The sequence below is a fragment of the Chinchilla lanigera genome, unplaced genomic scaffold (assembly GCF_000276665.1).
Source record: "Chinchilla lanigera isolate Chin_1 unplaced genomic scaffold, ChiLan1.0 scaffold00070, whole genome shotgun sequence".
NCBI lineage: Eukaryota > Metazoa > Chordata > Mammalia > Rodentia > Chinchillidae > Chinchilla > Chinchilla lanigera.
In genome coordinates, this window is record NW_004955471.1 from 11,388,859 (window position 1) to 11,415,883 (window position 27,025).

Below are 27,025 nucleotides of genomic sequence, written 5' to 3' on the forward strand. Positions count from 1 at the left end.
AAAATATTTATTTTCAACAGCTTCTCCTTTCAAAAATTCTTTTATTCTTTACATTCTAGGTATCATATTTTTCTCATCTGTGATATAGATGAAACAATCCTGTCCTCTGCAAGCCACTATTGTGATAGTAGACATATGTTTAAAATCACATCCACCTTCTAGGAAGGGTTCAATATAAATGAGCCATTATAATAACAACAATATACTTGTACTTTTAGAAAGATGTAACCTCTTGGTCCATGTATTCAAAGTTTGATTCACCTATTTTTCCCCCAAACTAATCATTAATATGAGAAGACTGCAAACCCTTCTTGCCAGGACTGATTTCAACTTTAAAAAACCAGTCTTTATTTGACCTTATTGAGCAGAAATTTTGAAGTATAAATGAGGAACACTAAACTTCAGAGTCAAAGCCTGTGAGTGTGTGAGCCAGCTTCCCATCTAGCCTGCTCTATTTCTCAGCAAAGAAGTACGATAAAAGAGGAAATGTCTGAGGTCAAACAGAAACACACAGCACATGAAAGAGTTACTCTTTATATGAACACAATCAGTAATATGGAACGCTTCATACTACAGCTCACCAGCAAATTGACAAGATATTCTTAGACAAAATATCAGTTCTGCAGGTATGGGGCATACCTCCTAATTACATATACTTAAACCATTCTGTTACCTGCTGCAATTGCTTGCTCTGCAATTATTTTCTCCAAGTCTTCTTTATCCAAGGAGTTCCTGGAAGTAATTCAATTATCTTAAGTTATAAACAGATAACTGAATGCTGAAAATTCAGATCATGTAGTATATACAGAAATGATGACAGTTTTGTAGGAGAATTCTTGACTTAGAATTTTGTCAGGAAACAGTGGTTACAGGTACATTCAAAACAACTTCAAAAAAGCCCCAGATACACTCAAAATAAAGTGTTTTCTCATTTTGATGAAGCAGTTTGCTTTTGAAGTTCCATATTCTTTCTTTTCTTTTCCTTTCTTTCTTTCTTTCTATCATCTATCTATCTATCTATCTCTCTCTCTCTCTATCTCTCTCTCTCTCTCATCTGTCTATCTATCGTGGTTACCAGAGATTGACCCTAGGGCCTTCACATTGAACTACATTCTCAGCCCTTATAATTTTGACTTTGAGACAAGGTCTGACCACATGGCATCCTCCTGCCTAAGCCTTCCAAAGTTCTAGAATTATATGCATGTGCCACCACGCCCTGGCTTGAAGTGCTCTTTAAATTTCAATTCCTGGCACCTGAATGAATGAAAGAATGAATAGGCCAATATTAAGGGAGCCCGCAGTGTCAGGGAAAGAGGAGTGCACACACTGAGCAAGGGGACAGAGGGGCTGGGGGGGGGGGGGGGGGAGAGGAAGGCTCAGTGGCACGGTGCTGGCCCTGCAGGTGTTGTGAGCCCTGGGTTCTAGCCCCAGCACCGGAGAGCTGGCGGGGGTGGGGGGAGGCAAGAGACAGAGACACACAGATGGACAGACACTGAGACAGAGAGACAGAGATAGAGGAAGAGACGGACGGAGAGAGGGAGAAAGGGAAAAGGGAGAGAGTGAGAGACAGATGGACAGACAGAGAGAAGCAGACAGACGCAGAGACAGAGGCAGAGGCAGAAGCGGACAGAGACACAGAGAGAAAAGTAAATCCTCAGGTATTCTAATCATCCAGTAGGCAGCAAACGTCCCTCCAATGCGTCCACCTCCCAGCACTCGTGAGATGTGAGCAGCAGAGCTTGGCTGGGCCAAGCAGCACACGGTGGTGCCAGTAAATTCCTTGCCCTCATCTTCATAAATGCAAATAGACATAGCAAAGGCATGTATGCGTCACGCACACACACACACACACACACACACACACACACACCAGCCATGTGGTCATCACGGAATGATGGGATCAAAGAGATCTCAGAGAAAAGCAAAGCTGAGCAACAACCCAAACAGTTGCAATGACCGCACTCAAACTCAGTCCCTTAAAAACAGGGCTGGTGGTGGGCTGCAGTCCTTCATTCAAGATCCAGTTATTGTTTAATATATTTTTTCAAGGCCTTCAATACTTCAGTCTAATAGGTGGTTAAGGTATGCTCAGCATTTGGCAGCAGAACGGCAGAGATGGCAGTTGACTTGCCAACAGGAGCGCAAGGGAGAGAGCCTGGACCGGAGCAGATGAGCAGACATAAAACAAGCCAAGCAGAGGGGGGCCGCTCAGCACAAGGCAGGCAGTTTCCGGAGTAAAAATCTTATGTCAACAACTGATGGACTATTATTTAAAAGCCCAAACAACTCTTTTTCTTTAATAAATCAGGGAAGTGGTAACAGATTTCTTAAGATTTCCAAATGAAATGACTATGGTTTGTTTAAGTTTTGAGGTTTCTTCTCAGAGAGACACCACTGGAAACAGCCTCGCTGCCTGTCTCCACGTAGCCGTCAGAACATCTCAGAACACACAGCCCTGAGAATAAATTTTGCAAGGGCTGCCAAGGACTTCAGCAGACAGCCACAGTAGCAGAGCGAGAACGAGGACATGTGGCTATCTTATCAACCTGATGAGGATTAAGGTCAGAGGCATTCTGGAAGGCTTTGCCTATCACTCATGTAAACAGAGCTTCTGGCAGACACACAGATTCACACTCTCTCCTCTGGCCCATCTGTGACCCCTTCTTGGCTCAGTCCTGCTGCCTGCAGCCTGGAGCCAGTTAGTAAGCACGGAAAATGAAGTGCAGATAATCCACAGGGCCGATGAGAAACCCATGGGTCGTGAGAGGTGAATGTATTTTATCAAATCTCCCTCATGGTGGGACTGGTTTGTTCTATTCTGAAAATGTGAACTCAAGTATTTGTTCCATTTTTTGTAACTTAGATAATCTTTGAAACTCAGACAATCAAAAACAAGTCACTCTGTTTACCCACTAGTAGTGAATGTATCAAGTTACATGTATGTGAATCGTATGTTACTAAAATGTCGCCTTGTATGAAGCAACTTTAGAAACCTCATGAAAATTTCTGCAACAGAATGCAGGGAAACAAAGATAAGCAGACCAAGCTTGTTGTGAACACACAGAAGCCCATCCCTAAGAGTTGATAGTTCCGCCACCCCAAGCCTGGAGTCCTTCCTCCTCTTACCTCTTGGGACACCTGCCCCTTCTCCTGATGTGTGTGTTGGGTTGCCCACTGGTATCCCCCTTGGATCTCTGGAAATCCCCTTCAGGAAAAGGTCTATTTTGATTTCAAGGGCTGTGTGCCTTACCTGTCAAATATGGGCGTTACCCCTCCGTGTGACAGAACAGGCCTGAGAGGAGCATGCTCAAGAAGAGTGTATGGTCACATGGTCAAAACCAGGACTTCTCAAAGCTCAGGTTTGAACCCTGGCAGGGCCTTTTCTAAAACAACTATGAAAGCCTAAGAACTGTGAATAAGCCCGAGTTTAGTCATCTATAAGATGTGAAGAATAAATGCACTTACTTTCCAATTAACATCAGCTGAAACGTTTGTTCCAGTTTCCAGCAAACCATATTGATCAATAAAAGTCCACATACTCGGTGGGTGCTGGTTCTTTGTAGGAACGTGACCGACTGGGATTGGGAGTTAGACAGCTACAGTCATTCAACTTACCTGCTTTCTTTTATTTTATGATTTGCTAGCGTTCTCTGAAGTGCGAGGTTCAGCCGTTCGAACTGGAAATTGAAGAGAAATGTTTCTAGAATTCACTTACATAGCAATGTGTTAGAAGACACCCTTTTTTGAAACCTCATCCTTAAGATTTCATACTAAGAAGCAGGAACATTATTACTTGAATAATTAAGGTCACTGAATTGATGCCTTAGGAACTGAGACTAATTTTCTATGTTTTTCAAATATGTTGCAAAATAGGCAAACTCATGAAATAAAAATCAGTAAGAGAGAGTCAGTATTCGGTGAGGATGATTAGCACAAAGAAAGGAAATCAGTATATGTTCAGATAAATCTTAGGTTTCATTTAAATAAAATGCTGGTAAGTAATGTTGCTACTTGTTGTATTCTATTCAAATAGCATATATATATAACCAGTGATTCTCTCCATAGTTCACTCAGAGGAAGTGAAGAACCTTCTTGCTATGTTCAATGCTGGGAAATCCCTTTTCCTTAATAACTATTTATATTTGTCATAGAATTTCCACTAATCTAGGAAGATAACGGAATTAAATACAGCAATATTTTTAACACAGCAAGTTATGAAAATGTCTTTGATAGACATGTAAATATGTATATATATATGTATGTGTGTATATATATATATGTAAAATTTAGGAACTTGAAATATACTGAAAGAAAATGCAAAAACTGGAAATAAAAGTGAATTTGAGGAAGAATAAGTAGGTAGTTCTTGTTAAAACAGATTCTCTTATCATTAATACACCATATATGAATATTTCAAGAATAACTACTATTTGAAGTAACACTGCTAAACTTTCATGAGTAGAATTTCATTGTCTTAGTTTATGAATGAGTCACTCTTTCAGTTGGGTTTTCACATTTATGCAATTTTTATGTTTTCTAGAATAAGAACATTCTAATTCATGAGGGTATAGAGTTTATGTTTATGAAAACAACAGAAGGCTCAAGCCAGGCTGTGACTGAGGTACTGGGAGGTCATCCAAATGACTTCCTGACCCAGAGCAGGTGAAGCTGAGGACTCCTGTATTAAAAGCAGATCAGGCCTTACCAAACGGGACCCTCTTCTCTGTAGATGCAGAGCCAAATGGACTCTGTTGTGGCTTTCAGTGAGGCCAATGTAAGCTTCTATACTTAATAAATAGGTGCTAGTAACTAATGCCTCCTTCTTTGTCAGTGCTAAGAAATAAAATGCTGATAAGTAATGTTGCTACTTGTATTCTATTCAAATATCGTATATATATATAACCAGTGATTCTCTCCATAGTTCACTCAGAGGAAGTGAAGAACCTTCTTGCTATGTTCAAAGCTGGGAAATCCCTTTTCCTTAATAACTATTTATATTTGTCATAGAATTTCCACTACAAGCTCTTTACAGACACTACGCCTGGGGAGCTTACAGAACATAGGCTATCCAGCTTCCCCACAAAGGCCATGTCTTCACCTCTGTGTGTCTCACTCTGCCCCTGGACATGACAGCCTCGCAACTTCCCAGACTTTCCCAAGGGCAGGGGCAACCTCCCTTATCCAGCCAAACCTGATGGCTGGCTTCGGCTGAGCATAACTGAGTACGTTTTCCCATTGCAAACGTCATCCGCCAAACTACTACTGAGATGATGTCATACTTGAAATGAACTTCCTGCACTTCCAGCTAAACCTAGGTGCTCCTTCCCTCGAGCTTCAGGACAAGGCTCCTCTGTCGCAGTCACTGCAGCCTGTGCTGTTTCAGAGAGTCACTGCACTAGCCGTGGAACTTGGGTCAATTCTGGTCAAATCACCTAACTTTCCTAGCAATTCCTGAGGGTGAAACAAGGCTTCTCTGAAATTCTTCTTAGTACTAAAAGTAAGAGAGTGGGGGATATTTGGTGCCTTGCACTGAGTGGAATGTTGGTTCTACATCAATTAAAAATTGCCCACATATTATGATAACTGAATTCCGGCTATATCAATGACCACTCTTTTAGATTAAGTGAGTTTACATAAAACCGAACACTGACTGAGAGAGGAACACATCATAAAGATTTTCAACTTCTCTCTAGCTCTGCAGGGAAAGGCAAGCGCTCTGCATGACTCACCTACTCCTCAACCGTTCAGTCCCTTAAAAGCTCTGTTCCCAGGGTTCTCTTAGTGAGACACTCAACGAAGGTGCACCCCGTTTCAAAATGGGGCTGTGCTACAGGGCTCAACAAATGTCAGAGGCTCGAACACAGAGATACTGGCTATCACAGGCTCAGAACTCTGACCCAAGAGAACAGATCAAGCTTGGTCTGAGAACAGTGAGACAAAGAGCCAACAGGAAAATGGAGATTTTTACACTCCTGCAAATCAGCCAGGGATATATGATTCTCTTTGAAATTAGAAGAGGAAAGCCTGGTAGAAAATAATTATTCTTCAATGGATTTAATTTGAAAATAATAGACACCTACTCTTCGGGACACATGGTGTAGCAGGAACGATCTATAACTTTAGTTGACACTAACCACTAAGAGATAGGTAGTGTGACTTCCACTTCATAGAGGAGGAAGCTGAGGCTAACGGGGGTTACGCAGTTGGTCATAAAATATTGCCAGACTGTAGGATCCTTTTGACAAGAATAAAGGTGTTGTGAGATTAAACACAGCTTAAAACGTGACCTTAAATGTTCTCATATATTTCAAGAAAATATTCTACATTTATTATACTCTTAAAAGTGAGGCTGGGCATGGTGGTGCACACTTGTAATCCCAGCATTTGGGAGACTGAAGCTGGAGGATCATTGTGAGTTTGAGACCAGCCTTCAGTACAAAGTGCGCTCATGGCCAGCCTGAACTGCATAGCGAGATCCTGTCTCAAAAAGACCAAAGCGGGGGTGGGGAGCGAGAAAGCAAGTTTTTGTAAGCACTTCCTTAAAAAAAAACTGTTGTTTTTTTTTTGTTTTTTGTTTTGTTTTTTTTTTTTTTTGGACAATTTGAAAATACCACTAAGATCTCCACAGGGAAGCTCTCACCTCTGGGAAAATCAGTTTGCAAATACTCTCTGCCAAAGTGTGAAGATAGACCCGGCTGCGACTGGTCTTTCTCTGAGGAAGACTTTCTTGCACATTCTTCTCAGGAACATCCTGGCAGACGGGCGCCGTGCCCTCGCTGCTCTCAGAGCTTCCGGCCACCTCCTCTGAGGGCTCCCGTGGCACCTGACCTGGGGCCAGCAGGGAAAAAGGACACTCCCCTGCGATCTTCAGGTCCTTCAGCTTCGTGCAGAACATGGCGCCGCTGCTGCTCACTCTGCCGCTCAGACTTCTGGGAGAAACTTTGCCTAATGCGAGCGCCGTAGCCAATCCAAAGACACCAGGGTGCAGGGCGTCTAAGACAGCAAACAGAACAGGAAGAGGAAAAAGAGTGACTTTCTCCCATTCAGAAATCGGAAAAAGTCAGATGCAAAAAAGCAAAGACTATATCATCATGTATCATTTTCATAAAAAAAAATAAAAACCACAAATTCTGCTGAATTGTCAATTATAAAAGGAGCAGAAAAACTGGGGAAGCTCTTTAATACTTGCATATCCCAGTGTACTTCAGTAGTAAATACTTGACTTCAGTATTTTAACACTTTTCAAATAGAATATTTTCTCTAAAATATCCTAGGCATGAACTACTAATTTCTATTTCTATAACCCATTTGGTCCAGTCTGAGTCCACACGAGTGGAACACCATGACAGAAGCCATGTCTAAATCTGTGTTTTATTAATGCTTGTATTGCTACATTCTATGATGCTGTTCTTTCTAAAATATCCGAATACCAAAAACCAGCATCCCTCAAAAATATTAAACATAAAATACACACACATACATGCACCCGCATACCCAAAGGACATCTTTTCAGATCTGAAACTGACTTTTAGAGGAAAACAGTCAATGAAAATGATTATTGCAAGATAAGGTATTTATCACTATAAGCAACAAAATACCATTAAAATGTTATGTTAAAAATTAATATTTTTTCAAAAACTCCTGATTGCTAAGAATATCTCATGGGGTTTGAAGACATCCCTGGATCCAAACACAAATGACACTCACATAAACCAAAAAAGCCTTGCCGGTCAGAGCCTGCACTGCAGTCATATGCACTGCCATTCTGGTATATTTTCCCTTTAGTTTTTGTTGGTGTCATGCTTGGAAATCATTCACACAATTTTCAATACCCTTATTGCCAGCTGTTTGTCACTGGAACTGACTGGTTTGAATTTAGTTTACCAACAATGCTAAAAATCTTAATTCAGAGGGTCTGTGAACTATTTCCCACTTTTAGAAAATAAAAAAGCATAAAAAATCTACATTAAGCAATTCCCTACTATATGCCTAACAGAGTCCTGGGAACTCTGTACACATTTCATCTTCACAGAATCCATATGACACCAGCATTATTATCTCTAAAGGTCAAAATGCTCAAATATTCAGATCATTTTACTTCATTTGGAGTGCTAGAAAATGGCAGTACCAGTATTCAAATATAGATTGTTCATCTGACTCCTGAGCTAATGAGTACTTTATTACCTCAAATTCAAGTTAGCTCAATCAGGCTTAGTTTATAAGCTGAGATTAGTTTATCTCAAAATATGATCCACAAGTTCATATTAAAAATCAGTCAAGAAACAAATTCTCCTGCTCATTGGCTAGTGGTTTATGAATTATTCAAGATGGAGCTTTGTATTTCAACCTTTAGAACTAGTATTTAAATTTTTTGCATTTTCTTCAGTGTCCTTATTGTTTTCTCAGGATGTTATCTCAAAATATAACTACAAGCAAGGCATGGTGTCTCAGCCCTATAGTCCCAGCATTCTGAGAGGCAGAGGTAGGAGGAATGTAAGTTTAAGCCTTACCTACAAAATGTAGTGACTTAGCAAGACCCTGTCCCAAAACAAAACAATAATAAAAGGGGGAGGTTGTGGACATAGTTCAATGGTAGAATGCCCCTGGGTTCAATCTTTAGTATCCTCAAAATCAAAAACTATAATTAACTAGAAGAGGGTACTCAAAAGAAAAAAAAAAAAAAAAAGAAAATCAATTAAAAATAAAACATTATAAAATGACAAAACTATAGAACTGATACTTAAAATAAATTATTCTAGTACATATTAGAATTTTGATATTGGCTTTAAAGGTCTGGTACAATATAGTTTACGATAAATTCTTTAATTAAGTTCAATCTCTCTTTCCAGTTCTATCCTGACATCCAAACTCTTTAATTTTGATCTTCTTACTCAACCTGGTTTCAACAGATAAGCTGACTAGTCAACCTTCCTCGAAACGCTTTCTTTCCTGTATTGCACAGTAGTATAATTTCTGGAAAACAAGTTGACACTGTTTCTTATTAACTTAAAAACAGCAATGGGAAGCAAGTTGTCCTTACTTCAGATTCAGTTGTTTGGACACACTAAGTCACATATGTATAAACAAACGAGCCCTTCTTGAGCCCTTCTGCAGGTGAGGCTGCACTAGGAAACAGACGCACGCAGGACCAGCACGTTGGGAAGCTGTGAGTGTCCTGGGCTTGCCTGCCAGGGAGACCAAGTGCATTCTTCCATTAAACTAGTGATGATGTGTAAGGGTAGCATCAGCAGTTTCCTCAGAAATGGTTTGGACAGCTGATGAACACGGCACATAACTGGTTGTAGAAATAGTCACAACATGAGAGAAACAAATAAATTAAAATAACAACTTTGGTGACAAAGTCTTGGCAGCCGGTGGAGACAGTATGTTCTCATGAAGGTGGAGACGGATTTGCTATCCCAGAGTTGTTGGACAGCCTCCTGATGTACTGAATGTGGTCTCCTTTTTTCTGGTGAGTAATTACCTTGCTGTGGTAAGAGTAATGACCCAGGTACTGTTCTCAGCGTAATAACTAGGATGTAGTTATTGTTCATGTAAGAGAACTGCCCATCATGTAAAGTCGGGATTTAATTAAGCATGAACGCTTTGTTTGCTACATGTAACAAGGTCATATAGAGCTGAGGAAAACACTTCCCAGGGACTGGCAGGCGTAAAATGCCTCCTTTGTAGTATCAGGTATTACAGAACAGATTTCAAAATTAAAATGCAGTTGAGGAGGGGTGGTCTAAGAATTAAGTCTCCAGCATAAGGGCGAATAGCTACATCCAGCGTCTGAGAGCAGACTTAGATCCCAGACATGCCAGTATCTATAACTAGAGGGATCTAAGTGTTTCAAGATCAAATTGCAAAGTTTAGATTTGTAAGAGAAGCCAAAAGGAAGACAGAACTAAAAATGAAATTAGCTTGGGGAGGATAACATCTGCATATTCCAACCCCAATTTTAACAGACATTTGCAAAACCAAACATGAGGAAAACAGGTAAGGAAAACAGGTAAATTTTCACGTAGGCCGAAAACAGAAAGTTTTCTTCCCTCAGAAATTGAAAAGTGTTTAATACCCCAGTCACTCAGCCTTTAAAAGGTGTTTCTTTTCACTTTGCAGTAAGAATTATTTACAGTATGTTCTCTGTGGCATATCAGGAAATGCCAAAGTAGTAGAAAAGCTGACGAGCTTGTCCAAGTTTCTATATAGTTCTATGTTTTAATAAAAACCAAACAGACCCCTTTGTGGCATTTACCTTTTTTAGTGCTATTTATTATCTTTTTATTGTCATATTTCTTGAAAGAGTGGGCTTGGGAGCTGTGTTTCATTGTTTAAATCATATTTATTCTTACATCTACTATTGTCCTGCTTCTGCTTCCAGTGTTACTGCAAACTGCTTGTTAAACTCAAAACTTAAAAGTCAGAGTTTGAGAATCTTTCGACCTTTAACATACTTGGATTCATCCTGCATTTTCATTTTCTTTGTCAGATTCCTTTTTTAAAAAAAGAAAAAAATAACAATAAAGGCAAAAACAAAACAACACACACACACACAATAAAAATGATACAGAATTCCAAAACAAAATGATAGGAATTAACAATCATTGTTATATTACATATTGTTATCTGCAATGAAGTTGCTCAGATTACCAGAAGAATTCTTTGTCAGAATCTTGACATCCTTTGGTATCACCGGATTACCTTCTACTTCACTCATTCTGTACATGAAGTACTCAGAGGTGGTCCTTCCCCATCCCGGGCATTCCTCCAGACACAAAGGCAGTGATATAAGAGACAAACCCCGCTCTGCCAGGGCTGAGAGCGCAGCAGGGAAAGGGTGACACGCTCTAGTAACGAAAATTGGGGCTGCAAACTTCATCCCATGCAGCCACCTGAGCAGAGCCATGAAGAAAATTCCAAAAGGAGGAACATGTTTGGAGATCAAAATAGACCTAGTCATGCTGAAGAAACTGAGAGAATTCCCAGAAGCTGGACACTGCGTCTGCCTGAACAGGGGGAGGGGCTGGAGATGTAATGTGGAGACAAGGATTTTTCAAGGCGTTGCTAAGTGTGATGCACAAGTCCAAACTCTACTGTATGAACCACCAACTGGGGGGCCGAAAGCAAAATTATGAATGACGTAGACTCCAACAAAAGATGATTTGAAATGTACAATGAAAAACAGCTGGACAAATGGCAGGTCCTGGTTTGGGCTGTAATGGCGGCCTTGGGATGAGAAAGGAGACCAACTGCAGAAGGATTTTGGAAAAAGAATCTTCAGCCTTTGGCTATTAACAGGATATGGGGGCTGGAGAAGAGGGAGGACTCATTTCTCAGTGCCACGGTTACGGTTTAGATTGAGAACATCCCCTTGGGGGCCTTGTGGCGCACGGGTGGGGCCTGCAGAAGGGACTGGACCACGCGCACAGTACTCACTGTGCAGTGGCCCCTTGCTGAGCTCAGTAGCGGAACGTGCTGTGGGATCTGGGCTTGACCGGAAGTGAGGGTCCCGGAGGAGGGCATACTTCCTGCTCCTGCACCTTGCTTTGCTATTTCCTGACCGCCATGAGGTGAGCATCTTGCCTCTACCCAGACACTTCCGCTGGCTGTTTTTGTGTGTGTTTGCCCAATGCAGATTCAAACTTCACAAACTGAGTCAAAGTAAACCTCTCCTCCTGGAAGCTGGAGTGGCAGTGGTTTTTTCCATGACAAGGAAAGTGATTCTGACAATCACAGTCACAGAAAACCTCCAGGCACTGTGGAGGCAATCAAGATAGTAAATAATACGTTGCTTATGATTTTGGTTCATCAGAATTATAGCTAAATTTGGGGTCTTTAATATTATATAAGGTCTTGTAGGAGCTGGGACACTTTAACTTTCTATTAAAGTATTATTTGAAGAAGTAATTTCTGCTTCTTCAAAAGTGAAGACATCGAAAGCTGACTCCAGTTTACATTACCCGACGCAGCATTCACCTTGCCAGCAGATGAGGCCTGCGCACACAAAGCAGCTGCCTGCAGGTATTTTAAGAAGGACAGAAGGCGTGTATCTTCAATTTCTGTCACTAAAGAGCTCAAACTTGTAAGACTCCCAAAGCAAAGAGGTCAAATCTAAAGGCAACAGTGACGGCACCCACAGTAATCAAACATACCAGGCGTCCCCTACACCAAGTGGCACCAGCTTTGTTAAAGCTACCATATTGGACACAAGTTACATTTAGAGAACATTAATTCTTCATTTAAACAATATGGACATGATCTGCAACCTTTTTCACTGGGTATAGGGGCAATTCTATGACCTCTTTACTTTTAGTATACCCTATGGTAAGGAGGTAAATCTAAGATTTAGCATTTTGTGTTTCTCTGTTTTGATATTAAAATGTTTACATAATGCTTTGTAACTAATTAAAAAGCAAAACTTTTGAGCATACAAATTTTATTTATGTTCAAAAACTTGGCGATTAATCACTGAAATGTGACTATGTACAATTAATACCTCTTACAATTAAATGTCATTGCCAAGTGTGGCGGTTCCTGCAGGCCATGAGGGAAGAGGAGAATGTTTTCAGTATTCCACTCCTGAAATACATACAACTTCTTGCAGTTCCTTCTCTAACTTTTTCAGTTATATTTCTAAGATAATTCCTTCCTGATAATCATTTTTAAAACATACTTTTGGAAGTACCCATTATTGTGAGTTAAAGAAGAAATGTGACTCCTTTTACCCCATAAAATCCATTTTGTTTTCATCTATTTTCATCAAATTTCTATAATGGGAATTAGCCCAGGTGAACCTGTAAGTACAGGAATGATTGCAGCATGAACTATCAGTCACAGTATATCCTTTACCCCTGAACTCCCCCTAAACTCAATCTGACCACATGTCCGTTATTATTTATTGAAGATTCCCTTTATTTTTCCCAGTCTTCATATTCAGAATGATCAACACTGTCTTAAAAATGTCTCCCCATAAAGCTAGTTTCCCCTGTTTTCCTTTAAATCCAAGTCTAAGAACATTGTAGTCCAACATTCATTAGAATTCACCTGTGTTTTAACACACATTTAGGCAAAAACCAAACTGGACAAGAACTGGATCAAACTCAGTAGTTATGTTCAAGGTTGACCTTTCGGAGAAACTTGATTCAACTCTCATCCAATCTGGTTTGTGGCCAGAACAGTGTAAAGAAGTAAGTTCCTCAGTGAGTTGCCACTGTAAAGCAGTTGTATCAGAAATGCTCTGCATGTTTGATGCAAATACACAAGTGGTGCCGAAAGCTGACTTTCCTAACTGCTATGGTTACGTCTTCTCCGAGTCCACGGATTTTACTGTTCAGGCAGAAAGGCTGCAAAATATTACTGTTTACATCCCTAATATCATGTCCATAAATAAAAACACACAATACACATACACTTGCATATGTACACTTATTTTTCCCCTCTTACACAGGTGGTTTTTTAATTGTGTGTGTGTGTGTGCACACGTGTGTGCACGTGCACGTGTCTTTGGAGACTTCCTGGTTGGGAAGAGTCTGTTCACAAGAATTCAGTACCCTTGACAGCCAAGCCCTGAGGCCATGGATTTAGAATCTTGTGAGGCTGTGGATACACAGGGTGCTCTGAGTGTACTAGCTCGTGACCTTAGTCAAGGTCTTAACCCAACTTTTCAACTTTCTCCATCTGAAAAATAATACTAACACCAACAATTTCAAGACTGTGTTGCAAAATTAAACAAATTAGAGAGAGAGAGAGAGAGGGAGAGAGATCTTTGGAAAGCATTGGCCCCCAGGCCGCAATGAACACATTCTGACTATCACAAATACTACTTAGTGTACTACTTAGCAGCAAAGTGACACTGGACAAGCGTCAGAAGTTTGCTGAGCTTCTGTCATCCCAGCTATAAAATGGTGAAGTATTGATGAAACAGGGTTTAATTAAGGATTAGTAAAAACAGATAAAGTGCTTGGCTTTGACCAGCACCCATAAATCCATACTTTCAAAAGAGAATAAAATGTTTAGTCTCGTATTCAAGTCGTAAGTTATTTGTTCCTTTACAACAGATGTGCCTCTTCTCCTGGTTATCAGGGCAACTTCTCACAACAAAGATTGAATTATCCACACCAGTTGGTAGCTTTAAAGCAGCCCACACAGTAAACGCTCGGGGGACACACAAGCAAGTGGCACTCTACAGGAGACTTATGCTGACAGAACCAAGGAAATACTTGATAATGATAAGCAAATTTATTATATCTATTCACAAAGGCCCACTAACCTGCTACACCTATGAAACATTTTTATTACTTAGCAAAGCCTATGTAAGGGAATTCTAATATCAAGGGCTTGGTACTCTCCAAATAAATAACAATTTCACTTTGAAGAATATGAATGAGTATCAAGAGACTAATATCTATGCCAACAGTGAGGCTGCCTTTTATTCAGTGACAGTGTAATAGCGTTTACATCCAAGACCATGAAGGTTTCACTTTGGCTCTATCCTCTACAATCTTCTTAACTAGTGATCTGCACATCAAGTTCATGCAATGAAATTTTAGGACATAGAAATAGGGACGCGGCACTTACAGACTCTGTTCTACTCACACCAAAACTGCCATACAAATCAAAGACGTCTCATGCCACTGGAGCACACAGCATTTCCTACAAGTCTACACTATTTCCAATGGGGAAATAAAAATCTCCTAAGGACCAAGCTTGAAGTTCTGTTCTGTATGAGCTTCTTTTCCTAGAAAGTCAGATTTGAAAACTGAGCAGTGTTTGTTATACAAAGTACCTTGTCTCTAATCATTGATTTTACAAGTTAACTGTTCTCAATGCTGGTTCAGTGTTAACACTTTTATCTACTTACTTTTTCAATGTTAACTTATATTGTAGGGAGATTTGGTTGGTAGGGAGAAAGGAGATGTTAATTGCCATGTTCATTTTAGGGTATTTGTGAAATCACTCAGAATCCAATTAAAATCCAACTAAAATGGGAGATGCAGGGGTTCCTAACATAGGTGAAGTGGGTTCCAAGGCAGAGAGCCACACCTGGGGAGCATTTCAGTTAACATTTTGAACAGTCAGGAGCTTGTCTTATTTGAATAAAAGATTCTAGAATGAAAGACAATAGCGATGCTCCTGGTTCTTCCAATCCAACTCTTGGTATATTTCCTAAGTTCCTTGAAAGAAAAGATCACAACCTAGGAAAGCCGTGAAAACTCTCGATTTCTATACACTATTTAGACGGAATTATGCTAAACTTCACTAAGAAAAATCAATCAAGAAGTGTAGGTCTGCCCACAACAAGACAGTGAAGCACGGAGACCAAGGGAAGCAGAACGAGTGCATCAGTCAAAGGTGATGCGTAGGCTGTGCAGGGGTTGGTCAGTGCCCCGGAGGGTTCAGCGTGGACACTTCTCTGGAGGTTGCTGCTGGCTCCACCAAGCTGCCCAGGCAAAACTCAAACTTGCAGTCCTCCTGCCTCAGCTTTCCAGAATGCCAGGGTTACAAGTACACCGCACTACATCCAGCTTCACAGTCTTATTTTTAAATGCCTCCACCCTCTCCTTGACTCAAAATACAGAAAATTAAAGTTACTGTTCACGGTAAAGCCCAGTGTTCGCTCTTATTTCAGAATCTCTTACATAAGAGCCAATGTAAAAGCACAGGCTGTTACATAACAGCATAAGAACTGGAATAGATATGTGAAATTATTTATTGCAATCCTTTCCACTTGCAGATGGCAGATGTCCAGATTGTAGTGGCTTTGCACAAGCCCCAGTGCTGATGAAGTGTAGGACTGCGAGAGGAACTCAGACCCCTTATCAAGTCTGCCGCAATGCAATATACTCTGGTCCTTTCTCAACTTTTGGTGACTCCTAAACACTCCAGGGTCTACTTTGAAAAAAATTAACAATTGTTTTATTTGATGAGTTTTCTTTGCATTGCTAAAGATTGAACCAGGGCTTCACACATGCTAGGCGAGCGCCCTACTATGAATGGGCTACACCGCTCCCCCTCTGAGTACTTTTAATCTGTACACGTAACAGGTTTCAGAAGTTGTCATAAACACTTTGTCTCAGTGCACACAGAGGCTTGCACTTCCTCTGCATATCACACTAGTATTAGTACCCACTACAAAACTGCTTCAGCCATCTATAGTCTCTTAAATATTTTTCCAGGTTCTTTTCCATGTGATTCTTCTCGTTTTTACATTTTCTCAAAAGCGATCTAGTTCCACTTCTCAAAACACATATTCTAAGGTGCCTTTCTGATTTCCAAATAGCCAGGACGACTTCCATCATCCTGTCTTTCCAGCCTTAGTCTAAGCAGACAGTGCAGACCAGTTTCTCCAACCTGGGACTGACCACAAGTACATCATATTCTGCCGAAACTGAAAGAAAGAACAATTGACTCTGACCCACCTGGAAGGAACATGAAAAGAGTTTAGATAGCCTTCATCATTATCAAGTTCCTTCTGCCTTCAGCCTTTCCGTGTGGAGACGCAAACACGCATATGTACATCGTATGCGACATGAGAAGAAAAAATGTAAAGGTTTTTCTGTTTTCCTTTTCTGTATTATTAGCATTAGCTGTGTGTCTGTGTGTGTGAGTGTGTGTGTGTTTGTGTTTACTTTGGAAGGATGAGATTTCACTATACGTGGAAGTTTAGCTTTCTGAAAAATCAACAGTACTTGTGGAATTTCTCACTATTCTTTTACAACGCCACTGTGAAGTCACCAAAACTTATGTGCTTCCCAGGGTTGACTGCATTATGAGAAGCACTTGGTACCTATGCATCATTCGTGTTCAACAAATGCAACTAATGTCAACAAAATATTTTAATATTGTATTGTTAACTCTGAATAATATATAGGATAAACACAGACAAGAAAAGCTGTAAAATACAAGTAAAATGGAGCTGTCAGAATCTATAAAATATAGTGTTCCTTGGAAACAAGGTTCACAGAGTGTTAATAGGCTTATTTGTTATCTGATCAAAACTCATTCAGCTTCTGAAAACGATAATTTTCCCTTAATTACATTCAAAGACGAATACAAAATGCACACAGAGGCATTGACTGTTCTTAAATGGCTACAGTAAAAACGGAGACTAGGTAGGAAGACAGAGCTGGCCATGGTAATAAGAAATAGCGCCCTTAGGCAGTGGCAACAGTAGGACGAGCAGGATGTTTTCTTGGAATGCGCAGCATTTGCGCTCACTTTTGAAAATGACTATGGCCGGGATATGAACCGGCCGCGGGGCTCACCGCAGATGGAGCGCAGCCAAGCCATGTGTGGAGGAGGGAAGCCTGGGAAAGGGCAGGAAAGGGCGCTGCTCGAGATGTCACAGAATCAGAGGTGGCATCAGGGGGCAGCTCCCCCGTGCCAAGAAGCCAGTGACTTTGAGGCTGTGTCTGGAATAACGGTGGCATTCATGGAGAGAGGGAGCTGAAGTAGCACAGCAATCACAAGGGGGCTGAAGTTTCTCTGTACCCCCGGATTGGCTCTTAAGTGTTAGCGTAACATTTTGTAGACATACTGTTGTGTATTGGCATCTTTAATTCAGCAGAATATAAAAGACTAGAGATATGAATTTGCTGCTCTTCACCAAAGCATGCCAGGAAAGCCAGAGTTTTAATTCAGACTGTTCAGGATCAGAGCGTTGACCAGGAGTGGTGGCCCACAAGCCTGTAATCCCAGCACACTCGGGCGGCCGAGGCAGGAGGATCACTGCTAGTTTGAGGCCAGCCTGGGCTACAAAGTGAGCTCAAGGACAGCCTGAACCGCATAATGAAACCCTGTCTCAAAAAGAGTAAAGAAATAAATAACAAAGTGCTACATGCAGAGAAAGAAGACAGTTATAGCTAGTCCTCTGGGGAACATTTATGTTTAAAGACTGAAGAGGGATGTTATTCTTGTGACAGAGAAGTAGCAATTAGGAAAGTATGGCAGGAATGAACAAAAAGAGGAGACATGCCCGAAGAGAGGCAAATGCTCCAAGAGGGTACAGACATCTGGAGAACAGCATTTGATTTTTAGATAAGAAAGAAATTTATGACCGGTCACAGAGAAATTATACTCACAACAGTGGACTGAACCTGAAAAGAAATACCGAGTTATGTTGAATACATTGACATGATAATCAAGTAAGACTAAGTTAAATGGATTAGGGCATAGCAAGCTTAAAAAATTTTTCTGAGGATAGGAATCTTCTTCTTTTCCATTGCTAGTAATGCCTTTCTGTAAACAGGAAATCCATACAGTGTACCAAGTTAACACAGGGTCTGTTGCTTAAGTCACAGAAAATCACAAGCCACTCCCCACCAATCCTAAGAATGAGAACAAGCCCGACAAACTACACAGCCACAGTTTTAAAAACCCAACTGAAGTGGTCACGAAAATCTACAGCTGAAGTCACACTTCATGGTGCAATGCTGAGCGTCTCCACCGCAGAGAGGACCTGAGGAAGAACTGCCCTTACCACTTCCCTGCAGTCCTGCATGAAGGTGAAGAAAAGGAAGCCAGGCAAACTGACTGCTTGTTTGTGACACAAAGATCTCATTATGCATGCAGGAATTCCAGGGATCTGCAACCATGGGCAAGGATAAGAAAATTCAGCAGGATTTCAGGCTCCACAGAAAGTTCATTATAATTGCCGTGCTAATGGCAAACATTAAGAAATGATTTTAGAAGCTCACCTAGACGAGTCACATGTGTAAAGCACTTAGGAATACATCTAACCAAAGGTCTGCAGGATTGTCACACTGAATGTTATAAGTGCTAGGGAGACAAATTAAGGAAGCTTCAATAAATGAGACCTATCACATTAAAAATCATTAAGGCGTCAGTTTTCCCTAAAACCAGTGCATACATTCCATGTAATCCTACTCAGTAAAAATTGAGAAAATTATAGTAAAATTAAATGGACAGAAAATAGCTAAGTCAATATTAAAGAGGATAAACAACAGAGAGGAACCTAGATATTTGATTTCAAACTTAAAGTAAAGCTACAGTAACCAAGAAAGTTTGGAGCTGGGTACAGTGGCACATACCTGTGGTATGTGAGGCTGAGGCAGGAAGATTGATTTTAGGAGTTTAAGACCAGCCTGGGCAACATAGTAAGGACTCTGTCTCAGAGAGGGATGTAGAGTAGAGATCAATGGATTGAAGAGTCCAAAAACAGATTCACAAGGTTTTCATTAATTTTTCAACATAAGTTTCTAGGCAACACATAGATGAAAGTTTCACAGTGAATGACATTGGAATAACTGGCTATCCATATGGGGAAAAAAAGAATTTTTATATACTTCATACCATAAACACAAATTAATTTTAATGGGTCATAAATGTAAATGTAAAAGGTAAAACTATAAAGATGCTTAAATAGAAACAAAAGCAACCAACAAAGCAGGAAACATAAACGAAGTACGTGAGGAATTAACGCTTCAAAACTCTTTTGTTATTTGAAAGGCAAAGTGACAAGTCACACACAGAGATAACACTGGTAACACGGACGTCAGCAGGAACTGAACCCACATTATTCAAGGTTTTACAACTCAATAAGGACATAGATAATTCAATTTAAAAATAAACAGAGCTGAACAGATATTTACTAAAAAAGATACATGGACAGCCAGTAAATACCTTTTTCAAAAATATAGAATTATTGGTCATGGGGCAAAAGCCCATTTGTATCTCTAAAATTCAGAAGTTTGAGATGGTCAAGAGTTTTTGATAATGTGAAACAATTCTGTGTGTGTACACATATTCACTAATCAGAGTCTGCTGGCGGGAAAGGAGTACGTACAGCTCTGAAAACAGTGTGGCAATGTCTTAAAATGCTTAATACTTCCACTCAGTTACATCTTTTTTACATATTTGCTCAAGAGAAACATAAACATATACTCAAATATAGATCTGTATGTAAAGGATCATAGCAACATTATTTGTAATAGGTATAAATGGAGAACAATTTAAGTGTGTATCATAATGCAAATGAGTAGTACATGGGCATCCATGTGTCAGGCTATTACTCGTAGATACAGACACCAAAACGGATGTATTTCAAGGTCATTATGCTGAGTGAGACCCCACACAGGAGAGGAAATATTAGAAAAATACTTGTATGTGAAATCTAAAAACTGAAAACAAATCTGTAAAGGCCACTCAGTGACTCCTGGGAAAGAGGAAGAGAATGGTAAACCTCTAGGAGTGATGAAAGTGTTTGTCCTCTTGAGTGTAGTGGTGGTCCCACAGACATACGAACCTGGCCAAATCTCACTGAAACATACATAACTCTTTTCCTGTACATAAGTTTTACCTGAGTCATGTTATTAAAAAAGAAGAACTCAGGAAGTTGAGAACTCGAAATCTAACTGAGCAACAAACATTCCATAACATTTCAGTCCCTGAGGGAGATGAGACCCATGGCTATATTTACCCCTACTGGAGTGCTAGAAGGTGACAGAATCTCCCATGGACAACCGTCAGGAGAAGCTAGCTAAACTTTTATCAGACTTGTAGCTGTTTCCCGTGCTAGCCCAACAGAAGGCCAGCTCCTTTTCCACTGGCCTTCAAAGGCAGGAGATGGCTACACCCAAGAAACAAGGCGAGAGTGCCGAGGAGACCCTCTCTTTGCTCTGTGCGGCCTTCCCTAAGTGCCAGACAACAGCTTGCCGAAAGCCCTGAGCAGGGAAATGAGGCGAGCGAAAACTCTGAGATGCCCAAAGCCTCAACCAGTGCAAGGTAGCAGCTGCTGATGGACAGCAGGGCAGACGGAGACTCTCAACGCACAGAGCGCCGGGAAAGCACACAGAACTCCTTAGAAACCCAAAAGCTGGATGCTGGGCTGCAGGGCGAAAGGAAAGCATCAAGTGAGTCTCATTTTACTTCATGGTACAAAGTGAGTTCTAATTCTACCCTGGAGAAATATGAAGCCAATGGTCACTTGAAGCTGAGTAAACTTGCAGTAAAGAAAAATAGTTTCAGATGCACTGTATCTTAGACTCATTCCTTCATGTGTGTGTACGTGTGTGTGCGCGCGCGCGCGTCTCAAAGAAAAAGAAAAAAAATACTCATGGTTAAAAGAGGAAACAGACTAAGAAATGGCCTAGATGCTACCAGATAAGAAAGTAGAACAAGTAGGAACAGAAAAACCATTCAAACAAATAATGCTATGGATTTTATGTACAAATTTAATGGCAGAATGAATTCATAAACTAAAAAAGCTGTCCAAGTCTAACACATAATAAATACAGAAAAAATTTACCCAAACAAATCATAATCAAACTTCTAAAATTCAAGGATCAAAAAGACAACAAGAAAAACAAAAATCTTTAAAACAACGTAGGGATTGTGGGAAGGAACACAGTGAAGAAAGGAAAAATTATAAAATTCTTGACCGTGTTCTCATTGAGACTATTTAAAGTATAAAGGAAAACAAAATAAAACCTTTCTACCTTTTCATCTGTAAGTACATCAAATAAAACATTCTTCAAGAGTCAATAAAGAATAGAAACAAGTTTCCTAAACATTTAGTTTGTAAATAGCATTACTTTGGGGAGAAATTAAAGATCATTTGTCTATTTTAATTTGAGTAAATTTTATGAAAACTATTTAAAACATTAATTTTGTTCTTGTTTTATGAATTGCATTTGGAAATACACAGGTCCTTGAAATGTAATTAGGGTATATGTCATATACTATAAAGTCTAAACTACAGTCTCCTATGGTTGATATGCAAAACTTGGCCATAGGGGCTGGGGATTTAGCTCAGCGGCAAAAGCGCCTGCCTGGCAAGCGCAAGGTCGTGAGTTCGGTTCCTGGTACCAGAGAAAAACCAAAAAAACAAACAAACAAAACTTGGCCATTTACAAGCTATCATAAAAATATGTACATGGGTAGAAAATTTGGGCAGCATAGTAATTAAAAGCATGGTCCCGGCCTGGCTGCAGCCCTGGTTCCGTCACCAAGTCAGTGTATGACATTTAGGCACCCTTCTTGTCTATTCCGTACCACCATGTCCTAATCTTCTCTAATGATTTGATTAAGGCGCTGTAGATGTATTGGTGCTGGGGACACAGGACATGCGTAACCACTGTTGACTACTGCTACCTGATATTACTATTTCACTTTATGTAAAGTCATTGTAGCTCCTTATGATTACTGTGCCTCATTCCAGACACACAGATATAAAGCAGATGTCATCAGAAAATTTGGAGATGCTCCAAGACTTTTCAGATACACTGCAAGGTCAAGAGTACTTTCATCAGAAAACTCTAACACTGCACACTTTTGCACTATCGGTCCATCAGAGGTCATGTGACAAGTGAAGATTCAGTCTTACTCCACTGGAATTGGTGCTGTGTAAATTTTCTCAATTAGAGTGTAAATATTCATTTTTAGAAATTGATGTAGTTTGTCCTGAGAATTTGTTGTTGTTTTTTTTTTTTTTCTGGCTATTACATTTGCTTTAATTCACATGAGCTAATAATTGTCTAATGTGTTAGTCTTTTGAAATCCTGAGTTATTTCTTGCATGGAATTACAAGAGTTATATACACTTGGCTGTTTAGTTTTGCAATAATACAAAATCATTTCAATTTTTCTAAATTTTAAAATTTTCACTTCAACTGTTACCATTTTAATGTTTAATATTTATCCTATCTAAGGGAAAATGCATGTGTCCTTTTCTTCTATTTTAGAGTAGATTTGTAGCTTAGCAAGACTAATCTAGAAGGCTTTGTCAGCCCACAGCCATAGCAGCTACATCTGCCATGGTGAATCTGATGGCTTCATCGTATTTAAATTTTTCTAATTAGATCAGTGGTGATTTTAATTGATGTCACATTTTCCTACTGCATGATAAAGTGTGCACCATTTGGAAAATCTATATATTTCAACGGACAAATATTTTCCAAATGGCCAACTGCTCATGACGGTGCACAGCATGACACGTGAATAAATCCTCCATGCAAAGAACACAGCAGAACAATGGGAACTGCTGGTCTCACATACCATTTTGCAAGTTAACCTTTGAAGAATTACTGCTTCTCAATTCTGGCGTTATACCAAAGAATACCTGCAATTTTTTGATAACATACACTACAATACTATTCTTTCCTTTTTCACACATATGTATGGATGAGAGGTTGGATTTATTTTCATGTTCTTTCAACAAAATAAGCTGAATGTACTCAATGCTAAAAATGTTACTTTTTATTTCAAATAACTATATAATGACTTTGGGCATAGTTACTGCTTAGGAAATATATGCTCTAAGTTTTTATCTCACAAACCATTTGGTAATACTTAGGTTTCTCCTGGTTTTTCATAAACATCCCACTCACCCCGTCTCTGCTGATGGACCCTCCTCAGCAATACTGAGAAGGACTGTTTTTTTTTTCCACTTGAGTTTATACTGTGCCCTAGACTCCATTATATCATGTTCCATTCTGGACCTTTCTTTGATATTCACTCTACCTGTCCTTCCGTTTCAATCTTCCCTCAGTCCCTCCAACCATTCCCTTACGCAGACATTCACATATCCCCACATACCAACTAACGCGCCTATTATTACATTCTAAGAAAGAGGGTTTCAAGAACTAAAAACAAAAACAACCTTAAACAAGGCAACCCTAGACCTTTAAAGAGTGCTTTAAGCAGGGCTTAAAGGAGGCAGAGAGACTAAAGCCACACAAATTCGTGCAGTGAGACATTATGACAGGCTGTGACGGGGCCACCAAAAATATTCATGGTTCATCGATAATCACTTTCTTGAAAAAGTGACACTCCACTAACCCAAAGGACCTTAGCACAGAATCAGGAGACAGAAACCTTTGATGGAATCAGGGGAGGGTGTCGTGGTGGCACCCGCTTCATGGCACCTTCTCGCTTCTGGCCATGCCAGAAGGTGAGCTGTAGAGGAAGAAAGTGTAGAGAACACAAGAAAAGGCATTCCAGGAGCTGAAAAAATATGTGCAAAAGACAAAGACAGGGAAACCAAGAAGGACTTGGCAAAAGTACAGCTAAGGGAACTGCATGTAACATAGTATTCAAGCAAAAGAAGCGTCCAGATGTAGAGCTGCAGGACTGTGTTTAGACATACGTGTGGCCGTCAGATGGAAGTCATGGGCAGGCGCGACTGCTGCATCACTCAAAATGGCTTTAACACATGCAGTGCTCCAGCAAGTCTTGAGATTTGTATGTACTGACCAAATGTCACTTATCAAGAACAGCTAAGGTAGAGAACCCTCGCCCAATAGAGTGTGACAACACGCAGCCCTAACTTGTTTTCACTGTAACCAAAACTGATATTCCAATGAGAAGAACTAACCTCACTTGAACCTGGTCTCAGTCAGATAGATAATCAAGGCCACCACATGCTGCTGAGAAAAAAGTTTCCAACAGTTCTCTGTAGTAGAGAAAACTAATGGGTAAAGTATGAAAAAACACCTCTTTTCAGGACCTTTCTGGCTTTCTTTCGGCCTTTCTCTTCCTGTCTGGGTACCATATTTTTGTACACTCAGCCTATTTGGGTGTCTTACCTTCTCCCCATGGGCTGGGCCCTTCAATTTCCTGTTTCTCTTGACTTTAAAAGTCTACGTACAGCTGAGCAGGTGGCACAGTTCTGTAATTTCTGCTACTTGGGAAGCTGAGACAGGAGGGTTGAAAAAGGCCAAGCTGGGTAACTTAGTGGGACTCTTTCTCAAAATAAAAAGGGATGGGAGTAGGGGCATAGGGTAGTGGTAGAATGCTTACTTAGCACGCATGAGGCCCTGGCTTCCACCCCAGCATGACAAGGGGGAGAAAAGACTAAGTACCTTGCCCTTGATTAAAGGCAAAAGTCAACACAGTTAAAGACACTTTTGCTACTGGGTAAACAAGGCTGACCTATTTTTCTGAATAAAACAGTTATCTTGTAGAATCCTAGAGGCACAATGCAAACAGTCCCATCCACCCAAATAACTCTGAACCTAGAGCAGAATCAGGGAACAGAAATTTTGTGGAGGGTGGCCTGGTGACACCTTCCACGTGGGACCTTCTTTCTCTGGCCAGGCTAGCTGGTGAGCTACTAGAGGCCCCCAGTTTAGCTTAAGATGAATTCACAGCTTCAAAGGTACGAGGAAAAAGAGGAGAAGAGAAAGATAGCAATTTCAGCTAGGATGACTTGTTCTCCACGCAAAACACAAACTCTTAGCAAGAAATATCACAGCTCTCCCACGTGCTACTGCATAGCATAGCTAGGGCTTAAGAGCTGCTCTGAGCAGGCCACCATGGAAAAGAACCGGAAATAGACACTGTGAGAAATTGTCATTTGTGGTAGCAGTGGACAAGGAGGAATGTTACTTACAATCACTGTCTGCAAATATTTTAAGCATGAAAAACTGGAATTTTTCCCTAAGAGTTTTCACCAAAAGGATTGCCTTCTGCTAATCACATTTGTTAGTGTTTAGCGCAATCCAGTGTAAGACTATCTGGCTTCAAATCTTGACTTCTCTAGTACTGACAGTGTTATTGTGCTTGCCCGGATCTCTTTCCATGCTACCTTTATAAGCTAAATACCTCACACATCGTGCTACCTTAAGGTTTATGCTCGCAAATACACAAGTTAGAAGTTCGTATTATATTGATGGTATATTGAAATCCTTGTCCTGTGTTTTATTAACAACACAGTAGTGACCCATTATCCATGAGTCTACATTCGTAGCCTGCTGGAGACCACTACAAAGCGGCTCTGAGTAGGATTTAATATTGAGCAACTGACCTTCCATATTTACTTGTGAGCTGTCTGAGGCTTAGTCATCTTGTCTGAAGAAGGGCAGCAGACTCATAGTAAATAAACCTCTATCAGCCACTGGTCACCGCTGAGGGCTGTATTGGCCTGTGAGGCTGTGATCCCTCAAACGACAAGATAAGGCCACAGCTGAGTATGCCTGGCTCTAACCCCAATTAACTTAAAGGAGACTGTGGCTGTTGACTCCACACTCCTAAAATAAATGCCAGCCTAAAGATAAGGTAGTTCTTCTGATTGACATAATTTGCTACTTGGGAAAATATTTCCCCAGGTCCTGCTAGATTCCTGCCTTTTCTTGAGTATCCTCCTCCTTTGTTTAAAAACCAAATAAATAAGGGGGCACAGAGAAGCCTTTGTCTTAACCCAGAGAATCTCAAGTTCAGTAAGAGAGTTAGACCCTCCTGGAACCCTACAATCATTTCAATTGTCACATTTATTTAAGCCCTAGCCGTCCACTCATTTGGGACATTGTGGGCCTGATCAGCCCACAATAACTAGGGCTATTAACCCTATAGAGGACACTCTCTGGATGTCCTGAAACTGCAGATACTACCAAACCCAATAAATGCTCTGTTATTTTCCCTACATACACACACCTCTGGTAACATTTAATTTGTAAATTAAGCACAGGATGAATTAACAGCAATAACTAATAATATTCACAGAACAGTTTTGGCAATATTTTGCCATAAAAGGTTTTTAAAACTTAGGAATTGCTGCACTCTGAAATTTTCCATTTAATACTTTCAGACCACAACTGACTGCAGTTAAGTGAAACCACAGAAACCAAAATAATGAATAGGAAGGATAATTACAAACCACATGTCATTTAACTACCTGAACATATCTGAAGCTGAAAAATGGGATAGAACGTTGCGATTAAACAGCTAGAGTGCCAGTAAATACATATAAATAGATGAATAGATGTTTGGTACACAGACAGACAGACAGATATACACACACACACACACACACACACACACGCACACACACACACTTCTCCAGTAACAACATAAGGATTAAAGTCCTAGGGTCTTCAAATTCAAGGATAAAAACACTCAGTCCCAAGATATACATTACAATTTTGTGTTCCTTGCTAATTTCATCCGTTGATGGTGTTTAGAGTCAGGGACTGTGGAACATAACTAGGTCAGGAGTGTACGGCCTCCTGCGTGGAATTCATGCCCCCAGAACTGAGAGAACTCCTTTGTCCTTCACACCACTTGAGGAC

General features: G+C 40.3%; 1 protein-coding gene across 1 annotated transcript in view; it reads right to left on the minus strand.

Moving 5' to 3' along the window:
- Gucy1a3 (guanylate cyclase 1, soluble, alpha 3) overlaps positions 1-27,025 on the minus strand; it is a 54,882-nt gene that overhangs the window by 21,541 nt on the left and 6,316 nt on the right. Inside the window, exons 2-4 of the mRNA XM_005400950.2 lie at positions 6,641-6,993; positions 3,616-3,677; positions 674-732 (exon numbers count right to left, since the gene is read on the minus strand). Of these exons, the coding sequence (XP_005401007.1) occupies positions 674-732; positions 3,616-3,677; positions 6,641-6,895 (376 nt within the window). The 5' untranslated portion in view covers positions 6,896-6,993. The remainder of the gene's footprint in view (positions 1-673; positions 733-3,615; positions 3,678-6,640; positions 6,994-27,025) is intronic.